Source organism: Grammomys surdaster, unplaced genomic scaffold (assembly GCF_004785775.1).
Source record: "Grammomys surdaster isolate TR1022 unplaced genomic scaffold, NIH_TR_1.0 273, whole genome shotgun sequence".
In the NCBI taxonomy this organism is placed as follows: Eukaryota; Metazoa; Chordata; class Mammalia; order Rodentia; family Muridae; genus Grammomys; species Grammomys surdaster.
The window spans coordinates 3,439,283-3,460,524 of record NW_021604714.1 but is presented as its reverse complement, the minus strand read 5'-3'; the positions used below and the strand labels follow the sequence as shown (position 1 = coordinate 3,460,524).

General features: G+C 49.9%; 1 protein-coding gene across 2 annotated transcripts in view; it reads left to right on the top strand.

The window, feature by feature from the left end:
- Nucleotides 1–21,242, top strand: part of Hk1 (hexokinase 1) — a 71,519-nt gene that overhangs the window by 11,954 nt on the left and 38,323 nt on the right. Inside the window, exons 1-2 of one of the 2 annotated variants that reach the window (XM_028776769.1) lie at nt 738–822; nt 12,032–12,194. In XM_028776769.1, coding sequence (XP_028632602.1) covers nt 802–822; nt 12,032–12,194 — 184 coding nt within the window. In that variant the 5' untranslated portion in view covers nt 738–801. Of the gene's footprint in view, nt 1–737; nt 823–12,031; nt 12,195–21,242 lie in introns of those variants that run through there. The other variant, XM_028776768.1, reaches the window with a different exon arrangement.

Below are 21,242 nucleotides of genomic sequence, written 5' to 3'. Positions count from 1 at the left end.
GTGAATAGGAACAGGTACACAACACACACACACAACCACAACCACACCAAAAAAAGGGGCTGGGAGAACGTCTTTTCCTCTTGTTGTGGTGGAATTGTATGAAGAGTCCTTGAGGCTTAATCCATGTTCATTGAGGCAGAAGGAATAGTCTGGATGCAGACTAATAAGCTTTGTGTTGGAGAGCCGAGTGTGAGCCTGGGAGAAGAGCAAGGAAGGATCTTTGTTTTGTAGTTTTGCCTTGGAGATAGTTGAGGTCTTTGAGGAACCTCTGCAAGGAATTCAATTTCCGGACTCCTGTTCCTCCGTGACTTGCAGACTGCTCAGTACTCTCTTAGAGGAACATGAGAATCTGATTAGCTCTAGGGCCCCGGTGTTCTGCTGGGCCTCAGCCAATTAAGGGAGATATATGAAGGGACAGAGCGGGTTAGCACTCAGAAAGGATTAGGGGATGTGACAGAGGTGCTGGACCGTTTGGGGGAAAGGAGACAGCAGGCCTTATCTCAGCCAGCGCACCCTCAGAGACTTCCTTGAACTAGGCTTCACTAGAAGCCACCCCGCCCAGCTGAGGAGCCACATCGTGGCACCAACCTGAGGACTTGGGGACACACAGAGGGCCCAAGACCTGTGCCTCAGGCATTAGCAGTCCAGCAGAGGTGTGGATTACACCTGTGTTCCTGTGGCACTGGGAAAGACACACACCATGACGCGTGCACGGGGGACAGGTGACTTCTGTATAGAGGACACCTAAGGCTAGGGGGATGCTGAAGAGAGGAACAGACAGCGGCTTAGGCCCGGCGGATCATGGCATGTCCTGTGCAGAAGGTGAGTTTGCAGATGGCTTGAAGGAACAGGAGCACAGAGGTCTCTTTGGCATTGGTATCACAGGCCCGAATCTCAGAACTCAGAGGCAAACAGGTCTCTGTGAGTTCAAAGCCAGCCTGATCTACATAGCAAGTTCCAGGCCAGCTAGGGCTCTCCACAGCGAGACCTCCTCTGAAAAGAACAAAAGCAGGACTCACAGAGGCCACTGGGTGGAGACTCCAAGAAAGAAATTCTAGGAACCTCCAAAGGGCTGTAGATGCTCTCCCGCTCCCGGAAGCTAACTCTATCCCTACTCAGAAACTGGCTACCGTTGGTGGGGAAGAGACCAGTTTCCTACACAGCCGCCATGTGCAGTAGTGAGGTGGGGCTGGCAGCTGGGGCAGCCACGTGCAGTAGGAGGTAGACTGGGAGATACTGGTCTGTCCCTGAGGTGCCACCAACCACAGCGGAGAGTCTGGGAGCCCTGGGCCTTCCAGCTTTGCTCTAACTTCTGAGCATTGTCCCCATGATGACTGGGGAAGGAATGGATACATAGGCGGCCAGCCCTTGCTGGGAAGTGGTCTGGGTGGGTCTCCTGGGATATTTCATAGATGTGATGTGTGTCCCGTTCTTGAAGATAGCTGTGAATACAGTCTAACATAAATAGTCACTTACGACATTATGGATTTCTTTGTTTTTTTTTTTTTGTTTGTTTGTTTTTTGTTTGTTTTTGGTTTTTTTGAGACAGGGTTTCTCTGTGTAGCCCTGGCTGTCCTGGAACTCACTCTGTAGACCAGGCTGGCCTCAAACTCACAGACATCGGCCTGCCTCTGCCTCCCAAGCGCTGGGATCAAAGGCGTGCACCACCACTGCCCACCCTTTTGCTTTCTTAAAGGAAAACTTGATTTGAGTTTTCCAGCAAGAAATTTCAGTTTTGGTTTTGGTTTTGGTTTTGAGACAGGGTCTCAGCATCTCTGGCTGTCTTGGCTCTCACTCTGTAGACCAGGCTGAAACCAGCAATCCTATCTGCCTTTGCCTTCTGAATGAGTCGGGGGAGTAAAGGCATACGCCGCCACAGTGGGCTCTGAAGCAGGAATTTTGTAGATGACATTGTGCTGTAATGTCAGAAGGTTTTAAGCATCTGGTTTAGAGGGAGGAGCAGGAATTGGGAAGCTCTTTATCCGAGTTCCTCACTGGACAGGTGAGGAGCCCCTGACCTATATAGCTTTTCCTTCAGGTACTGGAATGACCGTGTTCTATGTTCTTCAGGCAGTATGGGGTGGAGCAGCTTGTGAAAGGCCTTGCCCAGAGGAGACCTTTGTAGATCAAGGTCACTGAATATAGCCATAGGATAGATGGTGGGAAGGGTAGAAAGGCTGAGGGGCCTCCAGGATCACGAAGCCATGAGCCGAAATCCTATCCTTTATCTTGCGTTCATCCAGCCTACGTCCCTAGTACAGTTCAAGTGTGACTCAAGGAGATCTTAGAAGCAGTTCACAGAGGAGAGAGGAAGTTGGAGTCAGGGAGCCAGCGCTGTGATGGACTTCCAGTTTTGTAAAGCCAATATCTGTAAAGCCAGGTGGGAAAGCACACTGAGGAGAGACAGCCCTACAAGCAAGGATGTCTCCAGGTGGGAGAGAACTCATCTTTTTTTGTTTGTTTGTTTTGTTTTTTTGTTTTTCGAGACAGGGTTTCTCTGTATAGCCCTGGCTGTCCTGGAACTCACTCTGTAGACCAGGCTGGCCTCGAACTCAGAAATCCGCCTGTCTCTGCCTCCCAAGTGCTGGGATTAAAGGTGTGTGCCACCACTGCCCGGCTGAGAACTCATCTTTTTTTACTCTGGTGTTTGACTCGTCAGAAAAAAAAAATCAGTACATATTATTGTTTTTTTCTTTCTGTCTGATGGTTCACCCATATGTCTACTGACCTATCTACCTTGAGACAAGAGTCTCGTGTAGCCCAGGCTGGCCCTGAAATCTGTGTAGCCAAGGATGACCTTACACTTCTGATCCTCATACCCCCAGCTTCCTGAGTGCTGAGATGACGTGGGCGCCCAGCTTGTTACTGCTGTTTTTAATTAATCAATTAATTAATTACATCCCAGCTGCAGTCCCTCCCCCCTCCCACTCCTTCATTTCTCTTCAGAAGAGGGCAGGTCTTCCATGGATGTTAACCAACCATGGCATATCAAGTTGCGGTAAGATTAGACAGCTCCTCTCCTATGAAGGCTAGATGAGGTAACCCAGGAGGAGGAGAAACAGGTCCCAAAGGCAGAACAGAGTCAGGGATGGCCCTTGCAACCACTGTTAGGAGTGCCACAAAAAGACCAAGTTATACACCTGTAACCTATGTGTGGAGGGCCTTGGCAGTCCATGCAGGCTCCCTGCAGGGAGGTGGTACTGTCTCACCATAGGCCCTTGTTGGTTGATTCTGTAAGGTTTTCTTGTGACGTCCTTCACCCTTCCGGCTCCTACAGTCCTCCCCTCCTTCCAGGGTACTCCCTGAGCCCCGCCTAGTGTTTGACTGTGGGTCTCTGCATCTGTTTCATCAGCTGCTGGGTGAAGCTTCTCTGATGACAATTGTGCTAGGCATCGATCTGTGAGTACAGTAGAATGTCACTAGGAATCACTCCATTGACTTTTTGAAAAAAAAAAATTTGTCAGCCATGTTTGGTTCTATTCTAGGTCACTGGGCTTTTTCCAGCCTCCGGGTCCTGGCCCTTCAGGGTGGGCTCCCTCTCATGGTGTGGGTCTCGGGCTGGACCAGTCATTGGCTGGCCATTCCGCCTGTGATTCCTGATCTACTTCCCTTTCTCAGTGAGATTCATGCGTCCCTCCATGGGCCCTCCTTGCTGCTTAACTTCTTTGGGTCTGTGGTTTGCAGCATGGCTATCCCATACTTTCTGACTAATGTCCACTAATCAGTGAGTACATACTATGTCTATCGTTCTGGGCCTGGCTACCTCACTCAGGATGATATTTTCTAGTTCCATCCATTTGCCTGCGAAATTCATGATGTCATTGTTTTAAACAGCTGAGTAACATTCCATTGTGTAGATGTACCACATTTTCTTTAGCCATTCTTCAGTTGACGGACATCTAAGTTGTTTCCAGTTTCTGGCTATGACAAAGAAAGCTGCTATGAACATAATTTGAGCAAGTGTCCTTGGGACAGGCTGGAGCATCCTATGGATATATGCCTAGGAGTGGTATAACTGGGTGTTGAGGTAGATGGATTCCCAATTTTCTGGGAAGCCGCCATATTGACTTCCAAAGTGGCAGTACAGGTTTGCAGTCAAGCATTAAAACTGCAAGTGCTCCGGGGGCTTTGGGCAGGGCCTGTCCTTTACACATCGCCACCTTGTAGTTTTTGATTAAGTGGGTTAATACTGGAAAGATACTCAGAGTGTCAGAGCACTTACTGCTGTTGCAGAGACCCAGGTTCCATTCCCAGCGCATACACAGTGGCTCCATGGTACCCAGTGCTGCCTTCCGGCCTCCATGAGCACCAGGCGGGCATGAAGTGCAGGAAATACACATGTGGGCAGGCCCCTATACATGTAAAATAAAGGTAACTTATTTTCTATTTTTTTTTTTTTAATATTTATTTATTTATTTATTTTATTGATGAGTACACTGTAGCTGTCTTCAGACACACCAGAATAGGACATCCAATCTCATTACGGATGGTTGTGAGCCACCATGTGGTTGCTGGGATTTGAACTCAGGACCTCTGGAAGAGCAGTCAGTGCTCTTAACCGCTGAGCCATCTCTCCAGCCCCTTATTTTCTAATAAAATGAGTTAATATAATTTGTAATAAAACCATCCTTAAGGTATTTCTTAAGAACTAAAGGAGTTGAGAGACCACATGATTACATCACTCAGGGACAGGGAAAGAAATGCTCTTAGTTCACTCTTAGTGTGTGACTAAACTCTTGATCTTGCATCTGTTAAATGAATATATTGGCCTCATGTCAGCAGCGAGAAAGAGAGGGGGAGGAAGATTATGGCAGGTGCTTAAGCCGAACCCAGCTGTTCTTTCTAACACATGGGAAAGGAAGTGGGGGGAGCCCCAGGTAGGGGTTACCCTATTGTGATGGTTTGTATATGCTTGGCTCAGGAAGTGGCACTATTAGGAGGTGTGGCCTTGTTGGAGTAGGTGTGTCACTGTGGAGGTGGGCTTTAAGACCCTCTGGAAGCCTGTATTGTGCTAGCAGCCTTCAGATGAAGATGTAGAACTCTCAGCTCCTCCTGCACCATGCCTGCCTGGATGCTGCCATGCTCCTGCCTTGATGATAATGGACTGAACCTCTGAACCTGTAAGCCAGCCCCAATTAAATGTTGTCCTTATAAGAGTTGCCTTGGTCACGGTGTCTGTTCACAGCAGTAAAACCCTAAGACACTGCTCCCGCTTAGAAGCCCTGGGACTTTGTGGAGCCTCTTTAACTCTAACATGGAGACAATGGCCTCTCCTTGTGGCTTTGTCTATCTAAGTGGCAGGGAGAAGACCAACCAGTATTTACTCTGAAGCCCTGCTTTATGTCTGACACTTGGCGTTTGCCTCGTTTCCACTCTGGCTCAGGTGAAAAATCCTGGATGTACATGACAGAGCTCCTCTGCAAGGGTTAGTGCACCCTTCGTGACTTAGTCAGCACCTCCTGGGTCCCCATGCCAGTCGCTTGGAAAAGGGCAATGAGCCTGTGTTGACATCCCTGCCACACACGTGTCCACTTCTTAGCCCTTTGCTCCCCGCTGCCCAGGTTTTCTCTATGAGGTGCCGGGTTTGGAAATCTCCATTTAGAAGCTGCCCCGAGGAGTTTCAGGCACCTGTTGCTTTGCCTAATTCTTTTTTCTTTATGTTTTTTTATCTTTGAGTCAGAGTCTCGTATAGCTCAGGCTGACCTTGAACTCCCCATGTAGAGAGTGGCCTTGAACTTTTATAGTGTGTGCTTGTGAATGGCGTATACTATATGTATATTACGTGTGTGTGTGCGTGTGTGTGTGCACGTGTGTGCTTGTGTGTGTGTGCGTCTGCGTATGGGTGTGCGCGCGTGTGTACACACATGACTGGCTGGTCAGTGAGTTCATTGGAGCCGCCTGCCTCAGCTGTCAACCACCACCTCCCAACACCGGGGTTAGAGGGATGTATAGAGTATGTACTGGTCTGACGTGGGTGCTGGGGATTTGAACTCAGGTCCTCCTGCTTTCATGGCAAGTGCTCTTACGAAGTGCACAAGGGCTGGTCTCACACTTGCAATCCTCCTGCCTTAGCCTCCCAAGTGCCAGCCTGAAGGGCGTGTGTCACCACTCCCAGCCCTCCCATTCTCAATTCCCTTGGAGAGTGCAGGGAGAGGTGAATTTTTCCACAACCAAGCCCTTTCCATAGAAAGCGAAAGTGCCAAGGTTGCCGGTGGTTACTGGCAATCCTGTCCCAACCGGCCTGCTCACTTGGGCATGTCTAGTCTTGGATTGTTTTTTTGTGCTTGTCCTTTTGGGATCAGGAGTGTGGGACTGGGGTCAGGCACAGCCATGTGGGTAAACAGGGCCCAGTGCCAGGCTACCAGTTCTTTCATTGGACATAGGGCTTGTGGCCAGGGGACTTGGCAAGGTGACATTCTCTCCGCTGACTGCATCTGCTGCCTCAGCCCGAGTCCATCTGTGCGGGATGCTGAGCTTCAAGGCCCTCTCGGTCCACACTGAGGAACAGTGAGGGCTGACTTATGGATAGGGCTAGTCCCACATGGGGTGGTGACATGGACCCTGGAGGCCAATCTGGCTTGGGCAAGAGCTACAGGCCTGGCTTGGCACAGGGTACCCATGTCCCTGTCGACCTGAGTAGATCCCTGTAGAGTCACATGATGCACCATATACCAGAGCGAGCATGTGACAGCCTAGAGCTTCTGTCATAGCTCTTGGGAATCCCTGTCCTAAGGTAAGGTGTTCCAAAGATTGAGAGTTGTGAGTTGTGAGAGAAACCACCTGATGTGCTGCGCTGAGCCCTCCCCGTGATTAATCATAAGACACAGTTGGAGGGGTAGGACAGAGCCTATGGTCACCAGTGCCTGGCCAGTGCCAAGGCAGCAGCGGACAGGAGCAGAGTCCCAATAGAAGGTGTGTGTGTGTGTGTGTGTGTGTGTGTGATTGTCAGTGAGTTTATGATTGTGAGTATGTGTGTATGTGTGTTGGTGTGTGTATGAGTGTGTATGTATGTGTGTGAGTGTGTGTATGAGTGTGTATGTATGTGTGTGAGTGTATGTATGAGTGTGTTTCTATGTGTGTGGTGTGTGATTATCTGTAATTGAGTATATAATTGTGAGTGTGTATGTGTGTGAGTGTGTGTGAGAGTGTATGAATGTGGGTGTGTGGGTGAGTGTATGTGTGTGTGAGTGTGTGTATGAGTGTATGTATGTGTCTGAGTGTGTGGTGTGTGACTGTCTATGAGTATATGATTGTGAGTATGTGTGTATGTGTGTGAGTGTGTGTATGAGTGTGTATGTATGTGTGTGAGTGTGTGTATGAGTGTGTATGTATGTGTGTTGGTGTGTGTATGAGTGTGTATGTATGTGTGTGAGTGTGTGTATGAGTGTGTTTGTATGTGTGTGGTGTGTGATTATCTGTAATTGAGTATATAATTGTGAGTGTGTATGTGTGTGTGAGTATGTGTGTGAGAGTGTATGAATGTGGGTGTGTGGGTGAGTATGTGTGTATGAGTGTGTATGTATGTGTGTGTGAGTGTGTATATGAGTGTATGTATGTGTGTCTGAGTGTGTGGTGTGTGACTGTCGATGAGTATATGATTGTGAGTATGTGTGTGTATGTGTGTGAGTATATATATGAGTGTGTATGTATGTGTGTGGTGTGTGATTGAGTATATGATTGCGAGTGTGTATATGTGTGAATATGTATGTGGGGGTGCATGTGTGTGAGGGTGTATGAGTATGGATGTGGGTGAGTTGGTGACTGTATGAATGTTTATGTGTGTGAGTGTGTATGAGTGTGTGTGTGGTGTGTGTGATTGTGATTAAGTATGATTGTAAGTGTGTATGTGTGTGTGTGAGTGTTTGAGTGTGTGTATGTATTTGAGTGTATATGAATGTATATATACGTGTGTGAGTGTGTGTGTGGTATGTGATTGCGTGTGAGTGTGTGTGTGGTCTCTGTGCATGCCTGTGTGTGCCTGTGTGTGTAGCTGGGGGAGAAGGGACTATCTAGAGTTCTCTGCTGACTCATCACCTCATTCACCCACTGCTGTGCCTGAGCGGATGGACTGAAGCCCTGTTGTGTGAGCCAGGACGAACCTCTCTTTCCATTAAAGCGAGCATGGCGTCTGGAGAAGGGAAGGGCAGGAGCAGACAGGCGCAGGGGCTGTAACTGTCTTGGCAGGGGTGAAGATGTGGTAAAGGGAGGTAAAGGGAGGCATTGCCCTCCCGTGGCCTAGTAGACCTTTGAGAAATGGACCCTGTGGAATTGAAATTTCCTCGATCTCACACTGGTAAAGGAAAAGGCTGGAACCCTGGTAACAGCCGGAGGAGGAGCTTGTCTCCTGGGATGGGATTTCATCTGGTGCAGAATCCACCGGGATCCAGGAATGGAACCAATGATGGGTCCATGGTGTGAAAGACCACGCTTGACAGCGACTGCTTTTTATCCTGTATTTCAAGTTGAATCTCCTTTCTCTTCTTTTCATTAATTCTTGTCTGTTTGATTGGCCTGCTGGGGACAGGTGACCAAGCCTAGTTGGTTAAGGCAGCTAGAACTCCAGTTACACCAGTTTCTAGTTCCCATGCCTCTTCTGAGAGGGCTTCTGTCCCATGGTGACTCTTAGACCTGAGCAGGAGGGAAGGGTCCCCAACCTGCCTTTTCATATGAGCTTTTTTGCTCTCTATGGGCCCGGATCAACTTAAAATGCTGGGGTTCATGATTATAGTATCTGTATGAAGATAATCTTCCAGTTAGGAGCCAGGCTACCTGGGGAGCTTCAGAGTCCTGCCTTTTCTAGAACCTTCTCCCTACCCAGCTGGAAGACCTTAACAGCTCTCCTTAGGTAGGCCCTCAAGGGTCAGGGTTGGCTGAAGGGTGAGCTAAGCTTAGACATGCTAGTGACAGACCATGCTCCCCTGGCTGTGTCCTTTGAATGGATCATTTAGCTACCTGTGGCCCCGCTCCTGTAGCTGTAAAACAGGGGTTAAGAGCACTTCCCCCCCGCCCACAAGGTCTTTTGGAAGGGCAAATGACACACTGGATGTGAAAGTGCTTGGTTTATGGAAACCCACACTAGGATTACAGGAGGGTTCCAGCAACCAGCAACATCCGAGCTGTTCCTCTGCCAGGCGGCTTGCAAAGCTCCATTCAACACACTTCCTTTCCCTGGGGGCACCCGCACTGTGTCAGAAGGGATGGGCGTGACAGACAGTCAGGTCGTTGTGTGAGAAGGGTTGCGGACCAGAAGGCTGGGATGGCCGTGACTTATTCTTGGAGGCCAGGTCCCTACTGCCCGCAGATGCCTTCTTGCTCCTCCGGAAGCTCCGCCATCTCGTTGGGTCTTCTTTGATGCTCTCGGGTTCACCATGCGTTGGGATCAGGTCTGTATTTGTTGGCTCCTTTGTTTCTTGAGCTGTCGGCTCCATCCACACTGAACTGATTTCTAGCCACCTTCGGCCACACACACACCTGCTTACGCCTGGGACACACTTTCTGATATGATCCCCACCCCCTTGGGCTTCTCTAGCATGCTTGTATTGTGACCTTTGATGACGCCCCCAGACTAAGGCCCCCATGCCTACGCTGGAGCTGCTAGCCTTGGGGTAGATCACTGTATGTCTCCACTCAGGGCTGTGCTTCTGGCAATTTCTATCCTGCTCTGTGTGGTGTCTGATTGGAGTCCTTCATGTGGCTTGTCATGGAGAAAGAAAAGATTGACTGGATAACGATGGGGACCAGGGACAGTGATTCCCTCTGGTCACAGAGGGCGAGTAAACTCCTAGCACTGTGGTTATCTATGCAACAGGAGACAGCAGGGCCTGGAGACCAGAGCGAATATGCAGAAGTGACCTCGCCTGGGGACTCTGTCCTTAAGGCAGGACATTTCCAGCCATTCTGAACAGTGAGTACAGGGTATTATTCTGCACAGCCAATCAACTGTAGGATCTTGTCAGTGTTACTGGGTTATAAATGTGGCTGCAAGCACTGGGAGCCTTCTGTGTGCAAAGAGGTCACCGGGGAAACTGAGGCAAACAGAGCACAGATAATGCGGAAGGAACAAGTACAGGAAGTTGTGATGTGTATGTTGGGGGCTTGGCATCATGGGAAGGGTTATCTCCCCCCTTGGAGGACTTGGGTGACTTCAAGAGAAAGACTTCACATGGCCTGGACCTTGCGGGGCTGGGAAGGGTTGGATAGCCGGGAAGAGAAGGAAGGCATTTCAGGTAGGGGTGATCACAGGACCAGGGGAGCCTGAGGCAGCAGCCACAAGAGATGTAGGGATTTGTGCTTGGACGAGTGCAGAGAGCGGGGAGTCTGGCTGTTGAGAGTGGGGGGTGCCTCTGGGGTGGGGAGGCAGCTCAGGGGAAGGGAGGGAGGGCACCGACCAGGCCTGTCCTGTGAGAGACTTCCATGACAGTGAGCAGAGTGGAAGGACCGACGGAAGAAGGTACCGGAAACATCAGTATTACTAGCTCATGGTTAGCCGGGTTTCCTGAGTAGTGGAGAAACCAGGAGAGTAACAGCGAACCAAAAAGAAAAAAAAAATGCCACTGGACACCACAAGACAGAGCCACAAGGACAAGTGTCTAGTTCATGGTTGAGCACAGAGAAGGGACTGTTCCACTAAGCAATGCCACCAGCTCGCTCGTAAATACTTTATTTTGTTTGAGATACATTCTCTCTCATGAGCCTATGGAGCCAAAGATGACCTGAGCTCCTCATCCTCCTGCCTCCAGCTTCCTAGTGCTGGGATTACAAGCAAATGCTGCCAGACCCAGGTTTGACCCAGGGCTCGTTCACACTGGGCAAGCATTCCACCAAGTGAGGAATACATGCCCCGCCCCCGCCCTCCCCTCCCCCCAGTGAAACACTTTCTGAGAGAGTAATCAGAAAAAAACAATTAGTGATGACCCAGGGGGTTGAGATTAGGAGGCTGTGTGTTTGGTGCTGTGAGCATGTCAAGTAGGCACAGAGTCCCCCACGTGTGGGCGTGGGGCTCCTGGGCTGATGCCATCCATTCCGAAGCTGGGCTTAATGCCTCCCCTTGGGGCCAGCTGCCTGTGCTATGTGAATGGTTCTAGATCTTTCACTTAACCACTCTACCTTCTTAGGAATTATATGTAGGACTAGAGAGACGACACAGCACTGAGGGGCACTTGCTACTGCTACTGCTGCAGAGGACCTGGGTTCGAGTCCCAGTACCCACATGGTGGCTTACAACCATCTTATATCGCCAGTTCCAGGAGATGCGGCACCTTCTTCTGGCCTCTGCGTGTGCCAGGCACATACACAGCACACTTAACATACATGCAGGTGAAAACACTTATACACATAAAATAAAAATGAATAAAACTTTTTAAGAAGGTTATGTGCCCAAAGAAGTCCACTGGCATTACTGCCTCCTCTGTTCTTTCATTTTATTGATCTGCTTTTGGATAGCCTTGTTATATAGTCTAGGTTGGCTTTGAACTTGTGATCCTCCTGCCCCAGCCTCCTGAGTGCTGGCACTATAGGTGTACACCACCATGTCTGGTTAAGTCCTATTTCAACTGAAGAAACAGAAGTCCACACACACCTCTTAGACAACAGGGCTCAGACCTGAAGCTAGGTGGCTGGCTCTAGAATCTGTGTCTTTAACGTGTATGGCTTTGCCAACCTCGACGAACCAGCCACCTCTCAGAGATGAAGGGACGCTGAAGGTCCCGGGAGGGAACCTGCCTGTATCATGCATCTCCTTGGCGGTTGAACAACACTTAGCATGTGGTATTCCAGGATTGGAACAGGCCTTGGGGTTGTCTTGTTTGTTTTGTAGGTGGGGAAGGGGACAGCAGCATTTGTGGACCGGCTCTGGGTGGCACGGTTGAGGGAGTTGACAACCTCCTCCTGTGTGATGTTCCCTCCAGGCTGTTCCAGTGTGTCGACCGTCCAGGCCACCAGTTTCCTGTCCTGCCATGCCCATCCAGGCTGGAGCTGAGCTGAACTCCCCTTGAACTCAGCCTAACGCTTTTCCCTTCTGGTCCTCCCCCAGATTGATAAGTATCTGTATGCCATGCGGCTCTCCGATGAAATTCTGATAGATATCCTGACACGCTTCAAGAAAGAGATGAAGAATGGCCTCTCCCGGGATTATAATCCAACAGCCTCGGTCAAGATGCTGCCGACCTTTGTCCGGTCCATTCCAGACGGCTCAGGTGAGTCTCTGAGAGATCCTGGAGGTCCGGCTCTGTGAGCTGAGCGCTCCACGAGACCTGTTTTTCCCAACAGATGAGCTCATTTGCTGTTACACGTTCACAATTCTATCCATTGATCCAACTTTACCCTCTGTTCTTCTATCCACCCACTCATCCACCCATCTACCCATCCACTCACCCACATATTCACCCTCCCACTTACCTACCCAATCATCTACCCACCCATCCACCCACCCACCCACCCATCTACCCATCCACCCACCTACCCACCCATCTACCCATCCACCCACCCATCTACCCATCCACTCACTCTCCTACTCACCCACCCACTTACCTACCCAATCATCCACCCACCCAGTCACCCATCAACCCACCCATTTATTCACCCACCTACCAGATTACCCACCCACTTACCTACCTACCCACCTACCCACCCACCTACTCACCCACCCACCTACCCATCCACTTATCCATCCACTCACCCTCCCACTCACCCACCCACTTACCTACCCAATCATCCACCCACCCACTCACTCATCCACCAACCCATCCATTTACTCACTCACCCATCCACCCAACCACCCACCAAATTACCCACCCACTTACCTACACATCCACCCACCCATCTACCCACCCACTCACCCACTCATTCCCTTGTTCCCCCACTGATCCAGTTATCCCTCCATCCATACATCAACCCATGCGTCGTATGTCTGCCGGGCATTTGCCACGTGCCAGGCACCGATAACACTTCACTGGACAGTGCTGGACCTACCTACCCTCAGGATTATGTGACACTGGGAAAGTTCAGCACTTAGGGGTTTACAGTTGTCGTGTAGATCACCTTCATCTCTACAGTAAGCCAAGAGTTTGTTCTGGGAGAATCCCAAGCACCAGGTCATCTTTCCTTGGTGCTCCAGATAAGTGTTCCTAGTGGCCAGGTGGGTCTTGGGCTGAAAGGTGGGACATTCAAGTCCTCATCTGGACAAATCCCCTACCCAGTAAGTTAAGGTAGTCCCAAGAATTCTCCCCTTGATCTGCATTCTTGTAGTTTCTGCCTGCTGCAGAGAGTTGAAGGATTCCCCAAGGACTGACATTATTGCTTTCCCGGTATTGACGTCTGCTTCTCACTGCCCAGTGGAAGCTGGGAGGTCCTGGCTTCATTTGCTCACTGGCAGCCATTTTGCCCGGCCAAGTCATAGTTAACTACCAGTTTGCAAAGGTGGATGCTGAAGCCACCCAGCACTAGGAGGAGGGTTCACCCACCGTATGCCATGAGGGGAGCTCCATTCCAAGAAGTCGTTGCTTTTTGAGTTTACACCAATGAGCGTGGCCTACACACTTCTGAGATTTCGTTCCTGCTCTGGAGGCCTGGATTTCCAGTCTAGTCTAGCAATTTTAAGAAGCAGCTCGTGTGCTGATCCCAGCAAAGGGGCAGTGTTTTCCAGCAGTGGGCAAGTGCTGGGCTTGCTGTATGTGCAATCTGGCTGGAGCCAGAATAGTCCTGGCTATACCTGGCCTTGGGAATATCCTCAATGAGTCTTGGGCCTGGTTACCACTTGATGCTGTTTGCCCTGTTTTGTAGCTGGGGTCTACCAACGGCACATAGTCTCTGGTGTCTCTTTGTTCAAGAATTGAACTGGCTCCACTCAGTACCTTTTTGTCTGTTCAGGGGTTGGTTCCGAGTTCAGCTTTTGAAGCGGTTCTGGCCGGCCCAATGACCCTGGCTGTTGTGCCCTGAGTGTGTTCCGGTGCCTGCGGCTGGGGACGGGAGCCCCTTGTGTTCACTCTCAGTTTTTCTCAGCCCTGGGTGGAGCACAAGCAGGCAAAGACTCTGTCCTGTGTCTGAACTGAGGTCAGCCGTGCCTTTGGCAGCTGAGTCGGGAGGGAGTGGCCAGTGAGTTGGGCTTGGAAACTTGGAAGGTAACCAGGAGCCTGTGTGACCAGGAAGGAGGAGCTGAAAGAAAGAGGAAGTTCTTTCTGAACTTGCAGCTCCCACCAGCTCCCTCCCAGCATCCTTAGATCAAGCCGGGGCCCCGCCCCCACTGTGGCCCCCGTCCCCATCTTTCCCACCATCCATTTCCAGGGTTGAGGGTCTCAAAGTGGGATAGTAGTAACCTGGACTCGTTTTCCCTCAACTATGCTTTCAGACCAGGCCCACACATTGAGGAAATACCCCGCTCTCTAGTTCCTTCTTGGAGACAGCCCCCCACCCCCACCCCCCAGGTAAATACTAAAGCCCCTGGGCAGTCCAGCTCTAGAGGACTAGAGCTGTTTGCTTAGCATAGCCGCCTTCCCCGGAATCAGCTTCCACGTCTCATTTATCTGGAATCTCTTATTCTTAAAAAGCCTCTGAAATCTGCATTGCTTTCTATAGCGTTCCTGTTGGTCCCCCACCCCCTTCCTTTCTGTTAGTCGCACCTCATAATCAGCCCAGCGGCATTTTTATCTTCATTAATGTTTCATCAGAGAATGGTGTGTCTCACAATCTGCGGCATCTTAACCGTGATGACTCACGTAGCTACGCACCCGTGTCGGGACACAGTCGCAGGGTCTGAGGAAGCTGAGCCAGATACCCGGGCCTTCAGCCTCCTTTGGCCCCTGCCTGCTTCCTCTGGTGTTGATAGGATCAATTCTGATCTAAGAAGCACAGACAAGTATTAATAAGAAAAAGAGAGAGGAAAAGAAGAGGCGAAGCCAGAGACTTGAGCGACAATGACCATTGGGGCCTCTGGGTCCTTGTCACTTGTTCTAAGGGATGCTAGCCATATTGGGTTAGGGTCCACACTGTTGATCTTCTCTTTACCAGATCACAAAGAGCCTGTTCCCAGATTGCCAACTCACAGGTTGGCAGTACTGACCCCCCTGGATACAAATATTCATAAGGTTGTGTACCTGTGGGTGTTTTTTTCAAAGATAGATAGGTAGATCTATCTATCTATCTATCTATCTATCTATCTATCTATCTATCTATCTATCATCCATCCATTCATCCATCTATCTATATCTATATGGAACTCAGAGATCTACCTGCCTCTGCCTCCCAAGTGCTGGGATTAAAGGCATGAAGGGTTTGTCTGTTTGTTTTTCTGTACATATGAATGTTTTGCCTGCATGTATGTGTCTATGTGCTCCATGTGCTTGGGCCCTCTGAAGTCAGAAGAGAGCATCGGATGCCCTGCAACTGGAGTTATGGCTGGTTATGGGTCATCAGGTGGGTGCTGGGGACAGAACCTGGGTTCTCTGTAAGAGCAGCCCCTGCCCTTGATCACCTAGCCGCTTCTCTTTAGCCTCCCTCGGAGGTGTTTTTAATGGACAGTATTCCCCGTGAAGTTTCTCTGTTGACTCTCATTCCCTGCCCCATTTAGTGCTAAAGCTATTGTAGGTCTTGGTTAGCCTAGGAGCTATGGGATGCTATTTATACATTCTTGGATGCTTGTTTCCCTGTCATGGGTCACACAAGTTCTTTACAAAGGAGAAGCCACAGGACAGTTTTCTGAAAGCATACGGGCATAAGATTTTTTTTTTCATTCAAAGCAGAATGATTTTATAGTGTATTTGGGTATGTTCTTTCTTTTTCTTCCTTCCTTCCTTCCTTCCTTCTTCCCTTCCTTTGTGGGGAAAAATTAGAAGGCCGCAGCGGTGGAGTCCCGGAGGCTTCCAAAAGGTTTATTGTCATGGCGAATGGTGGATGGATCTGGTTGTAACACCCCACCCTCACCCCCTACCTGCCCCCACCCCCGGTAAAGCTTAGGCCAGTCCCAAGTTAAATAGGGAGGGAGAAAGGGGGAGGATCGGAGGAGGATCTGGGGAGGCATGTTTAATTTGCTCTGTCCTCTGGCCTTCATTAGTATATAAATCCCTTGGCCCTGAGGCCTCTAGTCACACCCTCTACCTGTGAACTTTGGGAGGGGCTGTAATGGCTGGCCTACGTGACTGAACAATGTAATTCTATGGAGACTAGACTGCTTTTCAGGACCCTGGGTTCTGGGGGTACACTGAACTCCTGCTGGTTCTCATCCAGAGTCTCGGGGTTCTAGGCACCTGCTCAGCCATGAACCAGAATACCCTTACGCAGTCCCACATTCTTTCCTTCCTTCCTTCCTTCCTTCCTTCCTTCCTTCCTTCCTTCCTTCCTTCCCCCCCCCTCTCTCTCTCTCTCTCTCTCTCCTTCCTCCCTCCCTCCATCCCTCCCTCCCTCCCTCCCTTCCTTCCTTCTTTCTCTCTCTCTCTCTTTCTCTCTTTCCTTCTTTCTTTTGACTTCTGTATTCCTAGGAACTCGTTCTGTAGACCAGGCTGGCCTTGAACTCACAGAGATCCTCCTACCTCTGTCTCTAGTGCTGGGATTGAAGGTGAGAGCCACCACATGCTTTCATGACTGCTTCTGGTGGAGTTTAGGATAAAGATTGTCATTGGAGCTGGCTTGCCGGTAGCTAACTCCCAGAGCAGAGCACTTCGTGAAGGCAGTTTCTGTTTGTCTTGTATTCCAGCACAGGCTGGGCTCAGAGGCACCTGGCCTCTGTGTTTGCTTTCCATTATTTTCTGGTAATAATGACCGTCATTAGAAGGGCAGAGAGGTGCCGGGCCCTTCAGAGCCTGCTTAATGGGCCTCCTCTTGAAGAGCAACTCCCTCCCTGCAGCACTATGGGAAATGCTGGGGGGAGCTGGAGCAGGAGGCCCCGTGGGAGTCGGGGGAAGAGGCAGATTTGAAACTAAAGACACAAAGAGGAAGTTGGACAGAAGCCCACTGAAGCTGAACTCAAAGTAAGAGGAGGTAAAAGGAAATAAAATCCAAACTAATGGAGAAGTCTCCTGCAGTCTGACTCTAGTTCAGCATGACCTTGGAGAATTTACTTCAGTCTCAGCCTCCCTTGCCTCTTCTGTAAAATGGGTACGAGGGAGTCTGGCGACACATACTTACGATTCCAGCCTTTGGGAAGGCTGAGGCAGGAGAAATGCCATGAGTCCCTCTGTTTAAAAAAAAAAAAATGATGGAGGGACTGGAGAGACGGCTCAGAGGTTAAGGACACTGACTGCTCTTCCAGAGGTTCTGAGTTCAATTCCCAGCAACCATATGGTGGCTCACAACCATCTGTAATGGGATCTGATGCCCTCTTCTGGTGTGTCTGAAAACAGCGATGGCATACTTATATACATCATAAATCTTATAAAAATATTTTGAATGAACCAGATAACATAATAAACAGAACACGGAGGGCATGGTTCTCCCTGCTCTGACTGCTGTGAAAGGCGGGATTAAGTGGAAGGGCCTGCAGGGTACTGTAAGAAGCATAGCGAGTTCCATCAGCATCGGGCATACACTCTATAGTTCCTTGGGAGGGCCTTGCTATAGGCCCTCAGCTATGGGACCCCATCCTGGGGCTGTGTAAGCCCAACTCTAGGAAGGATGAAGAGGGCTTTAGAGCCTGCTGGTGTTGCTGATGTTGTGGAAGGAGACAGAAGGGGAAACGCAGCCAATGCTCTTTTACCTCCACCCTCTCCCAACCGCCTGTGTAAGACAGGGTGAGCCTGAAATGGATCTGCTGGCATTCCGTCAGTCTGTCATATGAGCACTCAGGAAGTGCAGGCAGGAAGGTCAGAAGTTCAAGGTCACCTTCAGCTGTATAGCAACTTCAAGATCAGGCAGTGCTGTGTGTGACCTTGTCAGAGAGGACAGGATGGATGGATGGATGGATGGATGGATGGATGGACGGGTGGACGGGTGGATGGATGATGGGTGGGTGAGTTTGTAGGCAGGCAGGCAGGCAGGCAGGCTAGTGCATGCCTATAATCCAGCTACCTAAGAGGCTTAGGCAGGAGAGGAGGATACTGAGTTTGACCTAAGTAAATGCCAGGCATCCAGCAGAGCTTACCAAATGCCCTGTGGCACTTTACCTGAAGTCATTTCTCTTTGTCCCTGACCTGGCAGACTATGAGAACAAGCAGACCTTGTGACTGACCGAGGCAGTTCCCGCTGAGCCAGCTCATACACTCAGACTGTCTGCTGTCTGCAGACTCCCACTGCATGGGGAGCGGGTGAAAACACCCTGTCTCAAACTCGCTCACCACTGATGAAGTTGGAGGTGACTTGTAGCCATAAAAAATAAATAAATAAATAAACCAACCAACCAACCAACCAAACAAACAAACAAACCTAACCCAATGAGCATTGAGTATTTTTGAGTCTGTGAGAGGAAGGGTCCCCTGGCCACTGGTGGGACTGTTTGTTAAGAGCTTCCTTCTCCGTGGCATGGAATTACTATTTTTCTATCACTTCTGGGCTGTAAAAGTGATCTTCAAATAGGGGTGGCAACCGTTTCTTCTTGGCCACCACACAGCACACTGAAGGTGGAGCTGGAGACACCACAGGTAGAGAGGACCCTGCTTCAAGAGAGACCCCCTTGGCTCTCAGCAGCCACCAGTCAGGTACCCAGGTGCCTCTCAAATCCACCATCCCCTTCACTGTCACCCAGATGGTTTTCTTCTCTTTTTTACTCTGTCCTGGCCATTGTCACGGTCCTTTCTGATCCGGTGTGAGCTCCCTCGAACCGTCTGCGCTGGCCCAATCCTGTTTCAAAGGCTGAGTGGCCATGGCAGATGCAGGACAGGGTGGGATAGGTCAGCCCAGGGTGCCGGACTTCTCAGCCACTGTTGGCGCTTCGGTGACAGGAAACCTATTTTCTTTTATTCATCTGACCACGAGACCCAGTTGGCAACTAAAAATTTTCCCAGTTACAAAGGTTTATTTATTTATTTATTTTTTATTTTTTTCTTTTTTTCTTTTTCGAGACAGGGTTTCTCTGTATAGCCCTGGCTGTCCTGGAACTCACTCGGTAGACCAGGCTGGCCTCGAACTCAGAAATCCGCCTGCCTCTGCCTCCCAAGTGCTGGGATTAAAGGCGTGCGCCACCACCGCCCGGCTGTTACAAAGGTTTATAATGAATCAAATATAAATATATACCCACTGTATAAAAGGGAATACTATATTTTTGGTGGGAAAGAGAAATTACTTCAAAAGTAAAAATAAAGCCGGGTATGGTGGTGCATAAACTTAACCCCAGCACTTGGGAGGCAGAGGCAGGTAGATCTCTGAGTTTGGGGCCAGCCTGGTCTACATAGAGAGTTCCTGGCCAGCCAGGTAAGAGGCTGTTTCAGAACAAAACAAAGTAAAACCCAAAACAAATGTACAGGCAGACAGAGACACGGTTTCATGGCCGGGTGACTTCTGGCAGGGGTGCCAAGGCTGCAAGGCACAAGGGTCCCTTCAGCCAGCGGTAGCGGGAAGCTGAATGTTCACAAAGAACAGCATTGTGTCCTCACCTCGTACCCTGTACGAAACATTAACTCCAAGTAGATCAGAGACCTGAGCGGCAGAGCTGGTGCCACCAAACTCCTAAAAGAAAAACAGACGTGACTGTCTCGACCTTGCATCTGGCGGTTGGAATCGTATTCCCAGCACAGCACTAAACAGCAAAGCCAGAAACAGATGGCGCTTGGTGAGGCCGTGAAGCCCAGTGGGCAGCGCCACAAAAAAAGTAACCAGAAAAATTAAAGACATTAGTGCTTTTTTATTGTTACTAAATGTCTAACTTAGATTTACTTAGATTTATTTACTATTGTTGTGGAAGAGGGAGCAAATGTGGATTTCCAGGCTTGGGTTTTACTCACTGAGCCGGCTGCCTGGCCCCAACATATCCAACATTTAACTACCCCCCCACACCCCAATTTTGATACCATCGAAGGGTATGAATGGGCAAAAAGTAGATGGATGGCGTACTAACACCGGCCTGCATCAGAGAGACGCAAGAGGCGGTGAAAAATGACCTCACGCACTCGTTACTGAAGATATGGACAAATTAGTGGTTTCTTCCATTATGGATAATGACAGAAAGTGGTACAGCCACTTTGTTGGGCTACATTTCTATAACCTTGCCACGCTTTATCAGACAGTGTGACTCACAAATACACTTGAGAGAAAGGGAAAATGCTTGTTCACACACAAACGTATGTGCCAGTGCCTGGCAGTAGTTTTTTAAATTAATTAATTAATTAATTAATTCACTTCACAAACTGACTGGGGTCCCCCTTCCTCCCATCCCCCCCCACCTCACATGCCCCTTTCCCCAGTCTGGCCTTTCCTTTCACCTCTGAGAACGGGGAGGTCCTCTGGGTACCAACCCACCCTGGCACCTCAAGTCACTGCAGGACTAGGTACACCCTCACCCACTGAGGTCAGACAAGGTGGCCCAGTCAGGGGAACGGGATCCACAGGCAGGCAGCAGAGTCAGGGGCAGCCCCTGCTCCATTGGGGGACCTACATAAGTGTGGGAGTCAGGGGAAAGGGGGCTAGGTCCAGTCCTTGTATGCTCTTTAGTTGGTGGTTCAATCTCTGTGAGCCCCCGAGGGTCCGGGTTAGTCAACTTTCTTGGTCTTCTTATGGAGTTCCCATCTCCTCCCAGACCCACAGCCCTTCCCTCAACTCTTCCACAAGACTTCCCGAGCTCCATCTAATGTTCGGCTGTGGGTCTCTGCTTCTGTTTCCGGTCAGCTGCTGAGAGGAGCCTCTCAGAGGACAGTCATGCTAGGCTCCTGTCTGTGAATCCAGGCTGACAGACACAAACAGCCTGAGGCTCCAAGGAAGCTGAAGGAGCAAGGCAGGCCTGCAGTGTGTCCCTGTAGATCCTCTGAGAACAGTGTTAATCATGGTAGCCCCAAGTGCAAACAGCCCATGTCCATCAGTTAAGGAAAAGATGTGTGAAGCGTGGTTTGTACACACAAAAAGAATAGAACAGGGCCGGGCGGTGGTGGCGCACGCCTTTAATCCCAGCACTTGGGAGGCAGAGCCAGGCAGATTTCTGAGTTCGAGGCCAGCCTGGTCTACAGAGTGAGTTCCAGGTCAGCCAGGGCTACACAGAGAAACCCTGTCTCGAAAAACCAAAAAAAAGAAAAAAAAGAATCTGACATTGGCCAAGGACAAGAGGACAAGGAAGCAGGCTTCAGCCAGGAAACTGACATTAGGCTAGAACAAAGAAGTAATTTCAGGCAGGA